At 38.0% G+C, this 15,050-nt stretch overlaps 1 protein-coding gene across 1 annotated transcript in view; it reads right to left on the bottom strand.

Annotated features, from left to right (window-relative positions):
• Positions 1-12,363: 12,363 nt before the first annotated feature.
• LOC118662034 (sodium channel protein type 1 subunit alpha) overlaps positions 12,364-15,050 on the bottom strand; it is a 99,823-nt gene continuing 97,136 nt past the window's right edge. Inside the window, exon 27 of the mRNA XM_036320647.1 lies at positions 12,364-14,401. Within this exon, the coding sequence (XP_036176540.1) occupies positions 13,224-14,401 (1,178 nt within the window). The 3' untranslated portion in view covers positions 12,364-13,223. The remainder of the gene's footprint in view (positions 14,402-15,050) is intronic.

The following is a 15,050-nucleotide window of genomic DNA, read 5'->3' as shown; positions in this document are numbered from 1 at the left end:
TCATCTGGAAGAAAATGTCTCAGGAGCATGGTTAAAGGCACAAAATGATCAAGCTACTCACTGAGATATTTATTTATCTATTTATTTATTTTTGTTAATCCTCACCCAACGATGTTTTCTCCATTGATCTTCATACAGGCATGCACCCCTGACTGGGAATTGAACCCAAGACCCTTTGGTGCTCAGACCACACTCCAACCACTGAGCAACACCAGCCAAAGTATGTTTGCATGTATGTATTTATGGGGATTCTGATTTAATTTCAGGTAATACTTAGAACTGTATTTTTAGATATTGCCCTGGGAGGTTTTTCAAATTAGAGGAGTTTTTTTTTTTTTTTAAATTGTTCTAAGATTATTGAAAGAGGTTATATCAGGTGTGGGCAACCCCTGGCACGCATGCCAAACATGGCATGCCAGTAACTTTTGCTGGCACGCGAAACCCTCTCTTATAATCTTCCATTTACAATTTTTTTCTTAATATCAACTTTTTTATTTTTCAGATAAATTCAGTGTAGCTGCATCTTAGATAAATAAATAATTTTACATAACAAGTTATCTTAAAGACCATAGACATGGATCGACGAAAGAGGGGAAGAGCAATTTCTATGCCTCTGCCCTAACCCTCCCTGCCTTCCTAGATCCGACCAGTGTTTTGGTTTCATCCACATACGCTTGTGAATCTTTGTTCTCAGTGATGAATTTTGTTAAGTCTCGTAATAGGAATAGCCTGATGGATGAAAGTAGTAGCTCGTGCATATCTCTGAAGGTCACGAAATATAAACCTGATGTAAAATCTCTGTCATCAGTGATGCAGCAGCAAAAGTCCCACTGATAATATCAAACGGAGTCATAAAGTTTTCTGTCAGACTATCACTGTACATGTATACATTAAAAATAAATGTATTTTTCATCATCATATACTGTGTTTTTGTCGCTCGAATGAATTTTATTATTTCTTCAAGGTTCTTTCTTCACATACATACAGCTTAAGAGATATCAAGTAGGCGTAACATGTTCTCAAAAAATTAGGGTTGGCACGCAGAAGAATTTTGAGTCAGAGATTTTGCTGGTTTTGGCATGCACTCACAAAAAGGTTGCGCACCCCTGGATTATATAATAGGTCCAGAGACTTGGGGCCCACTATACTGAGGTCATGGTTTGATTGACTTGGATGTTTAAAGGAAGGCCAAGAGAATGCCATGGAAATAGCTAGGTTTTGGTTGGGAAAGCAGAATATCATAAAGTCCTAAGACCTACCTGGCTAGTTTCATACTATATTTAATGCTATTAACTGTCAAATGAGTTTTATTTCAGCGAACGTTATATATGACAAATAGAATGACCTCTGCTTATTTGAATGAAGTCTTTCCTCACTCTCCTTTTCTCTGAGAGAAATATTTCTAGGTACTCTGACCATTCTCCATAAATCCTATTATTTAGCTTTTTACATATTTGTAAGTTCACAAGCTTCTGGTTACTATATTTTGCCTGAGCATTGCACCTGTTTCAAGTTATCAGTCAGTATAACTTGATAGATATTTTCCCTAAGGTAAGGCAAAAAGGCTGCACTTACCACTGCAGTTGAACAAAGGTACAATCTGCTTGAACTTTAGAAATTTGTGTTTTCAATGACTTCCAGAGATACTGCTGAACAAGACATTTCTTCACCATCCTTGATGAAAAATGAACATTAATAATGCAGATAAGAACCAGGCCAAGCGATGCTGAAAAGAAAACAAGGTCCAGAAGCCCTAATTTCTTTTAACGAAATACGTTTAAAATGATAAGTTCAATAGTTCCACCATAACAAAGAATGAGGTGAGTATTGTATAACCCTTAAGTTCTAAAAAGTTAAGTATCCATGTATGGACTCTTATACCTTGGAAATATTTATGTATATATCTATGTATACCTATATCTACACTTACACTATGTTTATTTCTTATATAATAGAGAGGAAGTGTATGTGCTCTTATGGATGTCATATATGTTTTAATGTTTATTATATGTATACCCACTATTACTATAGTATACCAAAACTGAGTTTCATTGGTAACTTTTGTGATGTTACTACTTTATATATTTTACCTATAATGACAGGTCTCTAATATAGTATACGAGAGGAAAAGATCTTAGAAAGGTAAATAAGTTAAGAGAAGAACAATTTAAAGCAGTGCTAAAAATTAACTAATTTGCTCATTTACAAATTATCTACTGAGCACCTCCTGTGCACAAAATACTGTAAAGGATACAAAGTACTTAAGGTCAGTGTCTGATTATCCGACATTATCCGGTGTGTGTGTTCTCATGGCAGAAGTGGAGGAGAAGGGCGATGAGAGGAAGAAGCCCGCATTCCAACCACTGCGCCAAGGCAGTTTACAGGCCATACAAATGGCATATGTGAGGTCTTGGTTAGCCTAGAAGGGTCTGCACTTACGCCTGCTGCTTTAGTGTAATTATTAACAGTCCTCTCCTTCATTCTCAAAAGTGCCTGGGGTTGGGCATGTACATCAAAACTCCATAGAGTTCATAGGAGATAAAATTCTCTTCCAGTAAGAAGAAACAAGGAAGCTGTCACCAAATCCTGAAGGGTGGGTTTGTTTCAGGAGGTAGAAACAGAGATGAGGAGGCTGGTCAAGTCTTATGTCTCATCATTCATTTCTGTTTCCCCTGTAGCTTCTTAAATTATGTCCCTGCTTTCTATTTCCTATTCCTAAAAGTCAAAATTTGCTCTAACCAGCACCTTCACTTGTATGAACTCATTCCATGCTCTCAAGAATTATTACTACCATTTCTGATGAAAATTTGGGGCAAAGAGGGATTAAGAAATTGTCCAAGGTTGCTGGTAAGTAGTTTAACTGATATTTGAACCCAGATAATCTGGCTTCAGAGTCTATGCTTTTGACCTCTATTCTAGATAATGTCTGATGTTTTTGGGCTGCCCTACTCCTCTGATTCTTCTAACCTAGATCAGAATTTACCCTGTTATAACTATCCCTGTATTCTCCCATAGAGTAAATTCATACTTACTTCTTTTGCTGAGCTACAAGAATAATCCTAATAGTAACAGATGTTGGGAAAGCAGTTTAGTGCTATTGGTGGTTGAGAGGAAAAGAATATCGTCAGATCAGTTTTACACATATTTAATTGGCGGTGATAGCTGAGTATTCAAGTATAAATGACCAATCTTTGGAACTGCAGCACAGGCTTGGCAAAAAGGCAAATGCTGCAGTATAAAACAAAGGAGAGGAGAAGTTAATAAACAGCAAAGGCAAAGAACCTAAAATACAAGAGGAGGCCTAGAATAGTTTATTTAGCTTTATTGACAGCAAAGAAAAATACGATTTTTAAACATATATGTATATTTTGTTGATTTCAGAGAGGAATGGGCGGGGGGAGAGAGAAACATCAATGATGATAGAGAATCATTGATCAGCTGCCTCCTGCATGCCCCACACTGGGGATCAAGCATGCAACCTGGGCATGTGCCCCAACTGGGAATTGAACTGTGACCTCCTGGTTCATAGGTTGATGCTCAATCACTGAGACATACCAGCCAGGCAGAAGGAGGTGGTGATGATCATTAACATAGAATTCTGAAAATCCATGAAATATGATGACAACTGAGTAAAGATAATTGGATTAGGCTAATTGTACACTGGTGGAAGAGGCGGATTTGAGAGCATTAAAGAGAGAAAGAAGGTGCTTTGGAAGAATAAAATTCAGCTTCTGTTTGATATTTGAATCTGTCCATCACAAGTTCTTTCACACAGCTTGAAAAAAAAGAAGAAAAACCTGTGTATTAATGCTTGCCCATTTCCCATGAAATATATACATATTGTGGCAAGTTTAACACAAGGTAATGAAGTCATTAATAGTTTAGTGAGCAAATTAAATTTTCTATCACAGTATATTTTTCATGAAGAATTTACACAAAATATAATTACCTATAAATTTATTTTAAGAAATTTCTGGTCCCCATACCTTCATTAAAAAAAGGTTGTTACATTCCTGGAAAACAAACAAAAAAAGAAAATGAAATGCTGCAGTTAGGATTGAAGCTCTATGAACATCTTGCCTTTTTAAGTAAGCATTAAACAGGGGAGACGTAATTCATGATAACCAGTAGCAGAGTATGTACAGCTTTGCTTTACATGGGTAACAACCTTTGTTCATATATCCACCTTTTGTATTTTCTAGTCCATGTTATTGAAAGGATAATAGCCAGAATTGCATTTTGAAAACTCAAAGTGCTATGTTAATAATATTATTCACAGCCAAATTTTCACATAAATATCATTGGGGCCTATATTTCATTGAATTTTAACTGAGATAGAAGGTGATAAGTATAGAACCCTGATTTTAGAAGGTAATTTTTAAAAGGAATGAGATAATGGAACTGTAGGTCAAAATGCATCAGACTTGAGCAGTTATTTTGCAAGAATAAAATAAAAACGGTTTTGAAAATGCAAATCCAGACAAAAAGGATCAATCAAGAGTCAGAGAGATAATAGATACAAGAGAGGAGAATAAATCATGGAACAAAGTATCAGGGTATGTAGAAATGAATGGGGGAAAATGATCTCTGGGAAGAAATGAAGGAAAGGAAAGGGAGGGAGAAGAAGAGAGTGAAAGAAAAGACAGCAAAGAGAGGGGCAAGGAAGGGAAGGGAATGGAAAGGAAGACATTTTTCACTGGAAGTTGAAGGAAGTTGAAGAAGTTCTTGACAATGTCCTCATGTTTCTTGGTGAATTAAAAGCCAGTTATCTAAAAATATGAGTGTTCTGAAGGCATGATAAGGAAATTGAGCAACATTAAATTGACATTGCAGATTATCCACTTGTGATGTTAAGAATTTCTTGGTGATGCAACTTCCCCAGCAATACTTGGCTGCCTGGAATATTTTCCTCTGCCAGTGCCTTTGCTGCCACACTGGTTGAATAAATATTAATTGACAACCTCATAGACTGTTCCCATGTGCCAGGAAGAAATGTATTATCTGGGATTGAAGTAATATTTTTTATTATGAACCTTTTAATAAGTTCATAGTGATTTAGAAACATTTATTTTCTTACATAATAACATGAACTTTCTGTGCACATTGATATGATAGGCAATTACAGGACGTATTTTCTGTCTTTAATATAGCTTATACAGTTCTAATGTCTGAACTATCTGGTACACACATACAAATCTCAAACTTAAGAGGATGAGTGGTTGTGTAACCCAGTGGTTTCTAGATTCCATGTACTAGTAGAACACAAATTGTTAATTCGGCCAAATAAAATATTAAATAACCCACTACAAATCATTGTAACCATAATTTCTAAAAGAGCTTTATAACGAAAATAATTTTAGTCTTTTTATAAATTTATTTATTATTTATTTATTTTTTAAATTCTTTATTTTTGTTATAGTGCTCTCTTATGGGTATTCTGAGAACAGTACCCTCTTGTGGGCATTTAGAAAACAGCACCCTAGTAAAATATTCTGCAAGGCTGAAAAAAAATTCCTTGTCTCACAGCTCTCTTAAACTGTACTCCTGTTTTTTCTTTGCCTTTTCTTATTGCTTCTTTGATTGAGTGATTTTTTTCCACCCTGTCATCTAATTCACTGATCCAATCCTTAGCTTCCCCTAATCTGCTGTGTACTCCTGCCAAATTTTATTAGTGCTATGTCAGCCTTTATTTCTGATTGTTCTTTTTCATAGTTACTATAACTTTTCTCATGCTGTTGAGCATCTTTACCATCATTATTCTGAACTCTATATCAGGTAAATGTCTTATCTTCATGTCATTTATCTCTTCCTCTGGACAATTCTCTTGTTCTTTCACTTGGGGGTTGATTTTGTCTCCCCATTTTGGCTACCTCTTTGGATTTGTGACTATGTATTAGGTAGATCTGCTACGCCTCTCAATCTGTAGTGCAGGAGAGTGTCCAACAGTGTTTATGACTAATTAGATCAGGCAAAGACTCAAAGCCTCTAGAGACCTGCCTCTGACTCAGGGGTGGGCAAACTTTTTGACTTGAGGGCCACAATGGGTTCTTAAACTGGACCGGAGGGCCGGAACAAAAGCATGGATGGAGTGTTTCTGTGAACTAATATAAATTCAAAGTAAACATCATTACATAAAAGGGTACGGTCTTTTATTTCAATAGTTGTATTCATTTCAAACGGGCTGGATCCTGGCCCACAGGCCGTAGTTTGCCACGGCTGCTCTGACTGAAGACTGATTGGATTAACTCTTGAGTAACCCTCAGCCAATGGCCAACAGGTGTGGAGAGAGGTTTCCAACAGGTTGGAGCAATTGCTTCTGACTGGGGGATAATTGTCATTCTCAGACTCCTAATGGGCCTCAGAAACTCCACAATGTGGGGCAAGGTGTTTTCCAATAGGGTGGGAAAACTGTCTTCCCCTCAGGCAAAAACCACCTTGATAGTAAAAGTCTTCCCAAGAAAGATGACTTCTCCAGCATGAGGAAATGACTCAGCAAGAAACCATGGTGTCTGCCTTCTGAGCTTTAAACCCAGAGCCCTCAACCCTGGCTTCTGCATACCCAGCTCCAGTCCATTCTATCCACCCTCTGCCGCAGCACAAGGTGAGTGACTGCACACGAAATTTTGTGTGTTGGCCCTTTAAGAGGGTGCCTGCATTTCCAGCCATCTCTCCCTCACAGACAGCAACCCTGCTGCTTTTCACAGTCAGATGTTATGTGAGCACCTTTCTCAGTTCTGGTGCTCTCTGCTGGGGGATGATGACCCAGAGTTCTCAGTGGGAGCACTCCACAGCTGAGATATCTCTCCAAAACTTTAGCTTCTATCTTTGGGAGCCTGGCCAGCACTTCTGCAATTCTGCCCTTTCTTCCAGAGTCTATCTGGTCTCCGCTTTCAGTCCTTGGTTATCAGTTGTTATTTCCAGCTAGTGTTCAGTGGATTATTCAAAACGTCTTTTTGTATTTTAGTTGTACTTCCAGTTTGGTCCAGAGAGTATGTCTGTGTACTGTTTAAATTATTACATATAGTATTACATGTGTCTCCTTTTTCCCCCATTGACCTCTCCTGCCACCCCACCCCCCAGCACATTCCCCCCCCCCCCCAGTGCCTGTGTCCATTGATTATGCTTATATGCATGCGTACAAGTCCTTTGGTTGATCTAGTCCCCCTCCACCTTGAAGTTTGATGGTCTGTTTGATGCTTCTTTGTCTCTGGATCTATTTTTGTTCATCAATTTATGTTGTTCATTATATTTCACAAATGAGTGAGATCATGTGGTATTTATCTTTCTCTGACTGGCTTATTTCACTTAGCATAATGTTCTCCATGTCCATCCATGCTGTTGTGAATGGTAAGTTTTTTTTCTTTTCTGCAGCAGTGTAGTATTCCACTGTGTAGATGTACCGCAGTTTTTTAACCCACACATCTGCTGATGGGCACTTAGGCTGTCTCCAAATCTTAGCCATTGTATATTGTGCTGCTATGAACATAGGAGTGCATATGTCTTTTCTGATTGGTGTTTCTGATTTCTTGGGAGACACTTTTGCAATAAAATTATTTAAGTTGAATATGTTTAGCTTTATAAATACTTCTGACACTATTCTTTTTTTAAATTTTTAAAAATATATTTTTATTGATTTCAGAGAGGAAGGAAGAGGGAGAGAGAGATAGACATCCATGATGAAAGAGAGAATCATGGGTCGGCTGCCTCCTGCAAGTCCCCCACTGGAGATTGAGCCCACAACCCGGACATGTGCCCTTGACCAGAATCGAACCTGGGACCTTTCAGTTCGCAGGCTGATGCTCTATCCACTGAGCCAAACCAGCTAGGGCTGACACTATTCTTAATATCTAGATTAACTGTAGGCATATGAAAACCTTGTCATGGGGTGCTGATCTGTGGAACTGTATTTGAGATGATTGGTTTCTATCCAAACAATTCCTGGGCTCCAGCATACATAGCTAATAAGCCAGTCATTTTCTCTTATGATGTGGACAGAATCACTAGAACTTAGTTCTATGGCTCCAATTTAGGTCTATCTAGCTTCAAATACTGAGTCTTAACTACAGATTTCTCACAAAGTAGCCTTATTTTTAGCAATATAAAAATTATCACGAAGGGTAAAGAATATAATCATTTAGTTACTCATTAGAAAGATGACTTCCAGGAAACAAGAGTTAAAATATAGTATTCTTTAAGGTAATTGGAGGTAGCATATCTATGTTTGAGGGTAAAAGGAATAAATTTTAGGATACCAAAAACAGGTGGTAGAGTGAATAAACACACATACATACTTGAATAACACAGAGCAACAAAAAAATTCCTTCCCAAAAGACACACATATTTATCATATTTATATCCATATTTATCTATGTATCTAAATTTACACAAACACATAGATACATATAATTTATTTCCTTTGAACCCATTCGAAAATTAATTGAGACACCATCCCATTCACCCCTAAATATCTTAGTGTGCATTTTCCAAGAACAAGGACATTACCTATGGTGATGTAATAGCAGCACTATACTTAATAAAATTAGGAAAATTAACCCATTTAGAATTATAATAATTAATCAACAGTCTATCTTTTTAAAGTGTTTTTTTTAAAGAATTTTTATTTATTTATTTTTTAATATATTTTATTGATTTTTTACAGAGAGGAAGGGAAAGGGATAGAGAGTTAGAAACATTGATGAGAGAGAAACATCGATCAGCTGCCTCCTGCACACCCCCCACTGGGGATGTGCCCGCAACCAAGGTACATGCCCTTGACCGGAATCGAACCTGGGACCCTTCAGTCCGCAGGCCGACGCTCTATCCACTGAGCCAAACCGGTTAGGGCAACAGTCTATCTTTAAACTTAGTTTTCCCAGTAATATCCATAATCACTATTATTTTTCTAGTCTGGTATCAAATCTAGAATCAAACATTATGCTTAGTTTTTATAGCTCATTAGTGACAAGCAGCTCCTTAGCCTTTTTTTTTTTTGCTTTTTATGACATTAATATTTTTGAAGATTTCAGTCATTATTTTATAGAATGCCCTCAATATGATTTCATTCATTTATTTATTTTTTTAAAAATATATTTTATTCATTTTTTACAGAGAGGAAGGGAGAGGGATAGAGAGTTAGAAACCGATGAGCGAGAAACATCAATCAGCTGCCCCTGCACACCCCCTACTGGGGATGTGCCCACAACCAAGGTACATGCCCCTGACCGGAATCGAACCTGGGATCCTTCAGTCCATCGGCCGATGCTCTATCCAATGAGCCAAACCAGTCAGGGCTTGATTTCATTTATGTTTAATTTCTGTTTGTGCAATTCTGACTGGATATCAAAACATTGCATGTCTTTTTCAGTATAGCTGGTTCCATAATTGGTGATGTTATTTTTGAAGATAGTGTTTGCTAGATTTTTCCACTGTAAACTTTGTTATTTTTATAATTAATACAGAAGAGATACCATTGAGACTATGTAAATTTCCTTTTCCTCATTGAACTCACCCATGAGTTTTAGTATTCATTGATTACTTTTGCCTGAATCAATTGTCTTTATGAAGATGGCCAACTGGTGACTTTCTAACTCCATTATTTCTACTATACTTGACAGTTAACATTTAACTGTAAGGGTTAGATTTGTCCTTTTCTCCATTTATATCAGTATATACTGGTGGATTGTTATTTCATTCAATGGGTTATAATCTATTACTATCATTATTTATTTTGATGTCAAATTGCCCATTTCAACCAGTGAGAACCCCCTTCAAGCTGTTTACTATGTCTTACAGTAACATCACCTCATTACATGAGCATTAGTTACTTTTTGGTACCAAAATATTATGCAAAATAATACAAAAATGAGTATGTTGATCTTTAGAATTATGTTCACCAGTTCTCTTTGAATTTGTTGAGTACTGGTATGGATGTGGAGTATAAAAATTGGCAAGAATCTATACTAATAAAAGCCTAGGTGGGTGTTGCGTGAGGGCATCACGTTGTCACAAGATGGCCACCACAAGATGGCTGGCAGGGGAGGGCAGTTGTGGGCAATTAGGCTGGCAGGGGAGGGCAGTTGGGGGAGATAGGGCCAGCAGGGGAGCAGTTAGGCATCAATCAGGCCAGCAGGGAGCTCTTAGGGGGTGATCAGGCTGGCAGGAAGAAGTAGTTAGGGGCAATCAGGCAGGCAGGCGAGTGGTTAGGAGCCAGCAGGCCCAGATTGTGAGAGGGATGTCCGGCTGCCGGTTTAGGCCTGAATCTGTAGGGAACGGGCCTAAACCGGAAGTCGAGCATCCCCCAAGGGGTCCAAGATTGGAGAGGGTGCAGGCCGGGCTGAGGGACACTGCCCCCCCCCCCTGCACAAATTTTGTGCACTGGGCCTCTAGTTCTGTTATAATTCTTATTTATATTGATTGGAAATAGGAAATTCTTTTCAGCTATTGATACATCAGTATTATTTTCATGTTGTTTTAGGGCTACCATGTGAAAAGACAAGGTTGTTGAAGGATGAGAGAAACACTGCACATTACTGTTCCTTTTCTTGTCAAGGTCATATTCTCCCTTCTGGCTTCATAACTGAGATTGTCAAATGCAGCCACTGCCAACCCAGAGCAGCTCAACAAAGGTACTGGGGATAAATACCCAATTCACTCTTCTCCCATCAGTGCTTTCCTGATGCTGCTTCCCATTGGCCAAAGCAGTTGTGAGCTGTAGAGTAAGAGATTGATTGATGAGACTGATGCAATGCATACAATTACCCTCATACAGAGCAGCATGGAGAAACTTGGAAAAGTGTGGCTCTGGGGGTACAAACAAAATATTCAGCTCACACATAGCAACTTTCACTTTTTTAAAATACAAATTTAAGGGATTCTTTTTGTGCTTCAAGTCGCCATCCACCATCATTTGGGTTTCCTTACGTTTCCTCCTGGAGACAGACACCAGCTTATACTCTGACATTGGTTCTTTCTCCTAACAGAGACACACCTTACTGTCAGCCCAGGTAGACCCAGTTGTAGGTGTATGTGTGTGTGTTTAGCTCCCCTTCTCCCCCAGTTTGTTGAATAAAAATAGCTTCATTTTGTTATAAATGAAGTACCCGGGCAAACAATAAAATAGAAAATGTAATCTTTATTAGTTTTGCACATTTTTAATGTTGGTTAGCATCATTTAGGGTAACAGTAGCATTTTCCAGCATGCAGCTCACGAATACAGTTTATCTAAGTAGTTTTAAGAAAAAGAGGAGCCTACGGTTTACTTCATCTGTAAGAAACACAAAATGTCCTGATGTAATTGCCTAGATACGTTCACTACTCTATTTTTGTGTGTGTGTGTGTGTGGGGATAATGTGAAACCCACATCATATTTTCCGCACTCTAAAGCAGCATGACTCCAAAGAAATAAAAATATAAACAGAAGTTAGAAAAAAGGACAGAAATGAAAAATAAACACTACCTTCAATCAGCTAGTGTAAATACACCAAAAAGTGTAAATAAAATTTCATACCCTTTTCCAATTGCAAAGCATAATTTGGATGTGAATTGTGAACCCATTTTGGCCCTTAAAATTATGAAATAATCTAAAATTAGCAAATGTAATAAAAAGCAGAAATACACAACTACCCAGTCTTGTTTTCATTTCTTTTTTAGCAAATTTCTTCCATTAAAAAGTACTATGGACAGAAAGTAAGAAAAGTGATTGTGATCTCAACCTGAAGGTAATTTTCTCTTCATATTTATGTACATAATGCTGAAAAATAAAATAAATGACTTTTTTTTACAGTATTTATATTTGCTTATAAAATTCTAAACACATTTTTAACAGGTTAAGCAAGATTCTTTTTTTTGTTTATTTTTAAACATGTCTGTACAGTCTGGCTATACACCATATGTTATCCACTTAAAATTTAAAAATAACCAAAAGGCTATTAAAGTGCTGCAAACTATTGCTTAATGACATAAAGAAATGAAGTTGGCTGAACAATTTCCTTGACTTTACCACTGACATACGGTTTCTCATAAATGAGATTCTGAGCAGTGGGAGAAACCAGATATAGCGGCATGGTAATAAAAACATGCATTTATAGCATCCAAACTATTTATAATGGTACATAATATTTTATATTACCTGTGTAAAGCTTGCACTCTACATTTCTTGTGGTACATATTTGATGCAATAAATACTGTGCTTAGGTCATTATTTGTTTGCTCAAACGTGCACCACAGGGTAAAATGACTATTTACATAATAAATAGCATTTCAGTAACATATACAGCGTTGATCTTGCTGAGCTGAAGATGGCTAAACGAAGTGCAGGATTAAGCAGAAATTTATAAAGGATTCTTTTGGTCAATTCAGTCTTCAGGGGAGAAGCAATGCTCATTATTTAGGTTTTTTTTTTTTAATACAATAAACAGAAACATAACATTATGATTCCAGACATTTGAATGAAGTTTGCACCTACTAACATTTAGTGGCCTACCACCCCCAAAATGATGTACTTGGTCTAGGGGCTGGATTTGAAAACAAAAACACAAAACAAGATGAGCAAAGCACCTCCAATTATCACCTAATTACCCCTCCGGAAACATGGATGGAATTTAAGAACTCATTGTTTTCCTTGTGACCTTTTTTCATGCATGATCTCTAAGTGTAGCATGCCCTCATGCAAACCAAGTCTTTGTTCAGAGAGGAGGGCCATGTGATTGCCATCACTCCCGGTGGCATACCTGGTAAAGAGGTCCTTTAATCTATTTCCCAACAGAAACCCCGTTTACAAAAATAGTCACATATAATAAACAACATATGGATTAAAAAAAAGATGAATCCACGAACAGATTTTGTAAAAATGTGACAAATGTGGCAGTTGAAATGCAAAAGAGTGGATACAATTACTACACTAAAGTGTTTCACGTTAAACAACCCAAATCATAGGTTTGCACCCCTTGGAACTGGTCCTCACATTCTGAGTAGCTGTTTTGTCTCTTGTCTTCAGCAGTGTCAGCTGGTAGTGAGAACAGTAACCTCCTGTCATCTCCCCTTTACACAGAGTTGCAGTTTTCTGACAAGGGGTCACTGTCTTATTGTAGGCACTGACCTTAAGTAGATTTGTGTAAAAACAGTCAGTTTGGCATTGACCTCCTCAAGGAGTCCTATTGACAAAAATACATCAACTTCACAGGCTGTAAACAAATAGTAACCCAATTATTTTTGTCTGTTTCTGTTTATTTCCCTTTGGCTTTTTTATCTTTGCCTTCTTGCTCGTGTTTTTCCACGATTGGCTTTGTTACCCGATCGTAGGAGGGTGGACAAGCTGCTGTGGACATGGTCAGGTCAGTTTTTTCTGTAATAGAATTTTCATTTATTCTGTCAATGATCATGTCTTCTTTTGCAAGAAGATTAACCCCACCTTTGATTCTATTTTTGTTATACATAAATGAAGCTTGTTTTACAGTTCGCCTTAAAAGGTAGCGCCTGTAAGCACGCTGAATAATAACAGCGGACACCTCCTCTTGTTTTCGTTTTAAAGTTGTAGTAATTGGCTGGTAGGAGGCCTTTGATGGATTAGAAGCCATGAATCGTTCTTCCATCTGTATACGGAGAGCGTCCATCTCTCCACTCTCCCCCAGAACCCTCTTAGTAAAAGCAAATAGGATGTCAAGACAGTGGATCCGGTCACCACTGACCATCGGCAAATCCATGGCGATGAGCTGGAGTTTGTTTGGCTGTGGCAAATTGAGAGGGGGTTCAAGAGCAGCTGCAAACTGCGATAATTTTTCAAATTCCATGAACTGAGTAGCATCGGGGTCAAACTTCTCCCAAACCTCGTAGAACATCTCAAAGTCATCCTCACTCAGGGGCTCTGCACTTTCTTCAGTAGCAACACTGAAGTTCTCCAGGATGACAGCGATGTACATGTTCACCACAACCAGAAAGGATATGATGATGTAACTGACGAAAAAGAAAATCCCCACAGATGGGTTCCCACAGTCTCCCTTAACTGCGCTTCCAGGATTTACTTTATCAGGGTCACAGTCTGGGGGTCCACTATTAAGAATAGGTGCTAGCAACCCGTCCCAGCCAGCAGAGGTGGTAATCTGGAACAGGCAGATCATGCTGTTGCCAAAGGTTTCAAAGTTGAACATGTCATCAATTCCAACTTCCCTCTTGACATAGGCAAAGTTGGACATGCCAAAGATGGCGTAGATGAACATGACCAGGAAGAGCAGGAGGCCGATGTTAAACAACGCAGGGAGGGACATCATCAGAGCAAAGAGCAGCGTGCGGATCCCCTTTGCCCCTTTGATCAGACGTAGGATTCGGCCAATCCTGGCAAGACGGATCACTCGGAACAGGGTAGGGGACACAAAATATTTTTCTATCAGCTCTGCCAGAAACATGCCTGTGGATAAAAAAATGAGAATGTCAACCAATGAAGAAGTTATCTATTAAAATAACACTTAAGTTTCTGTCAAGGCTCTAAGGTAAAGTTCAGAGTATTGAAATTCAGTTACATAATAATAAATTTGACATACACACATACACACATATATATAATTGTACATAATATAGGTTATAAATAAACCAAAATTTTGACATTCAGTATTAAGTTAACTCAATATTTACAACAGATGGAATATTTTCAGCCCCAAATTCATACGTTAAAGCCCTAACCACCCTCCCTGTGATAGTATTTGGAGAAAAAGCCTTTGGGAAATAATTAGGTTTACATCGGATCCTGAGGGTGGGCCTTCATGGTGGATTAGTTCCATTATAAGAAGAGACACTGGAGAGCTTTCTGTCCCTTTTCAAGCCCCCCCTCCCCACAGCCATGTGAGGACACAGTGAGAAGGTGGCTGTCTACAAGCCAAGAAGGGAGCTTTCATCAGAAACCCACCATGCTGGCACCTTGATCTTGGATTTTTAACCTCCAGAACTTTGAGAAAATAAATTTCAGTTGTTCAAGCCACCTGTTCTGTTATGGCAGTCTGAGTTAAAACAACATTCAGTTCAATAAAAATTTTACAGTACTTTTTGACTTTATAAACTAT

The sequence above is a fragment of the Myotis myotis genome, unplaced genomic scaffold (assembly GCF_014108235.1).
Source record: "Myotis myotis isolate mMyoMyo1 unplaced genomic scaffold, mMyoMyo1.p scaffold_m19_p_8, whole genome shotgun sequence".
NCBI lineage: Eukaryota > Metazoa > Chordata > Mammalia > Chiroptera > Vespertilionidae > Myotis > Myotis myotis.
Note: the sequence above shows the minus strand (reverse complement) of the source record. Positions and strands in the feature narration are given on the sequence as shown.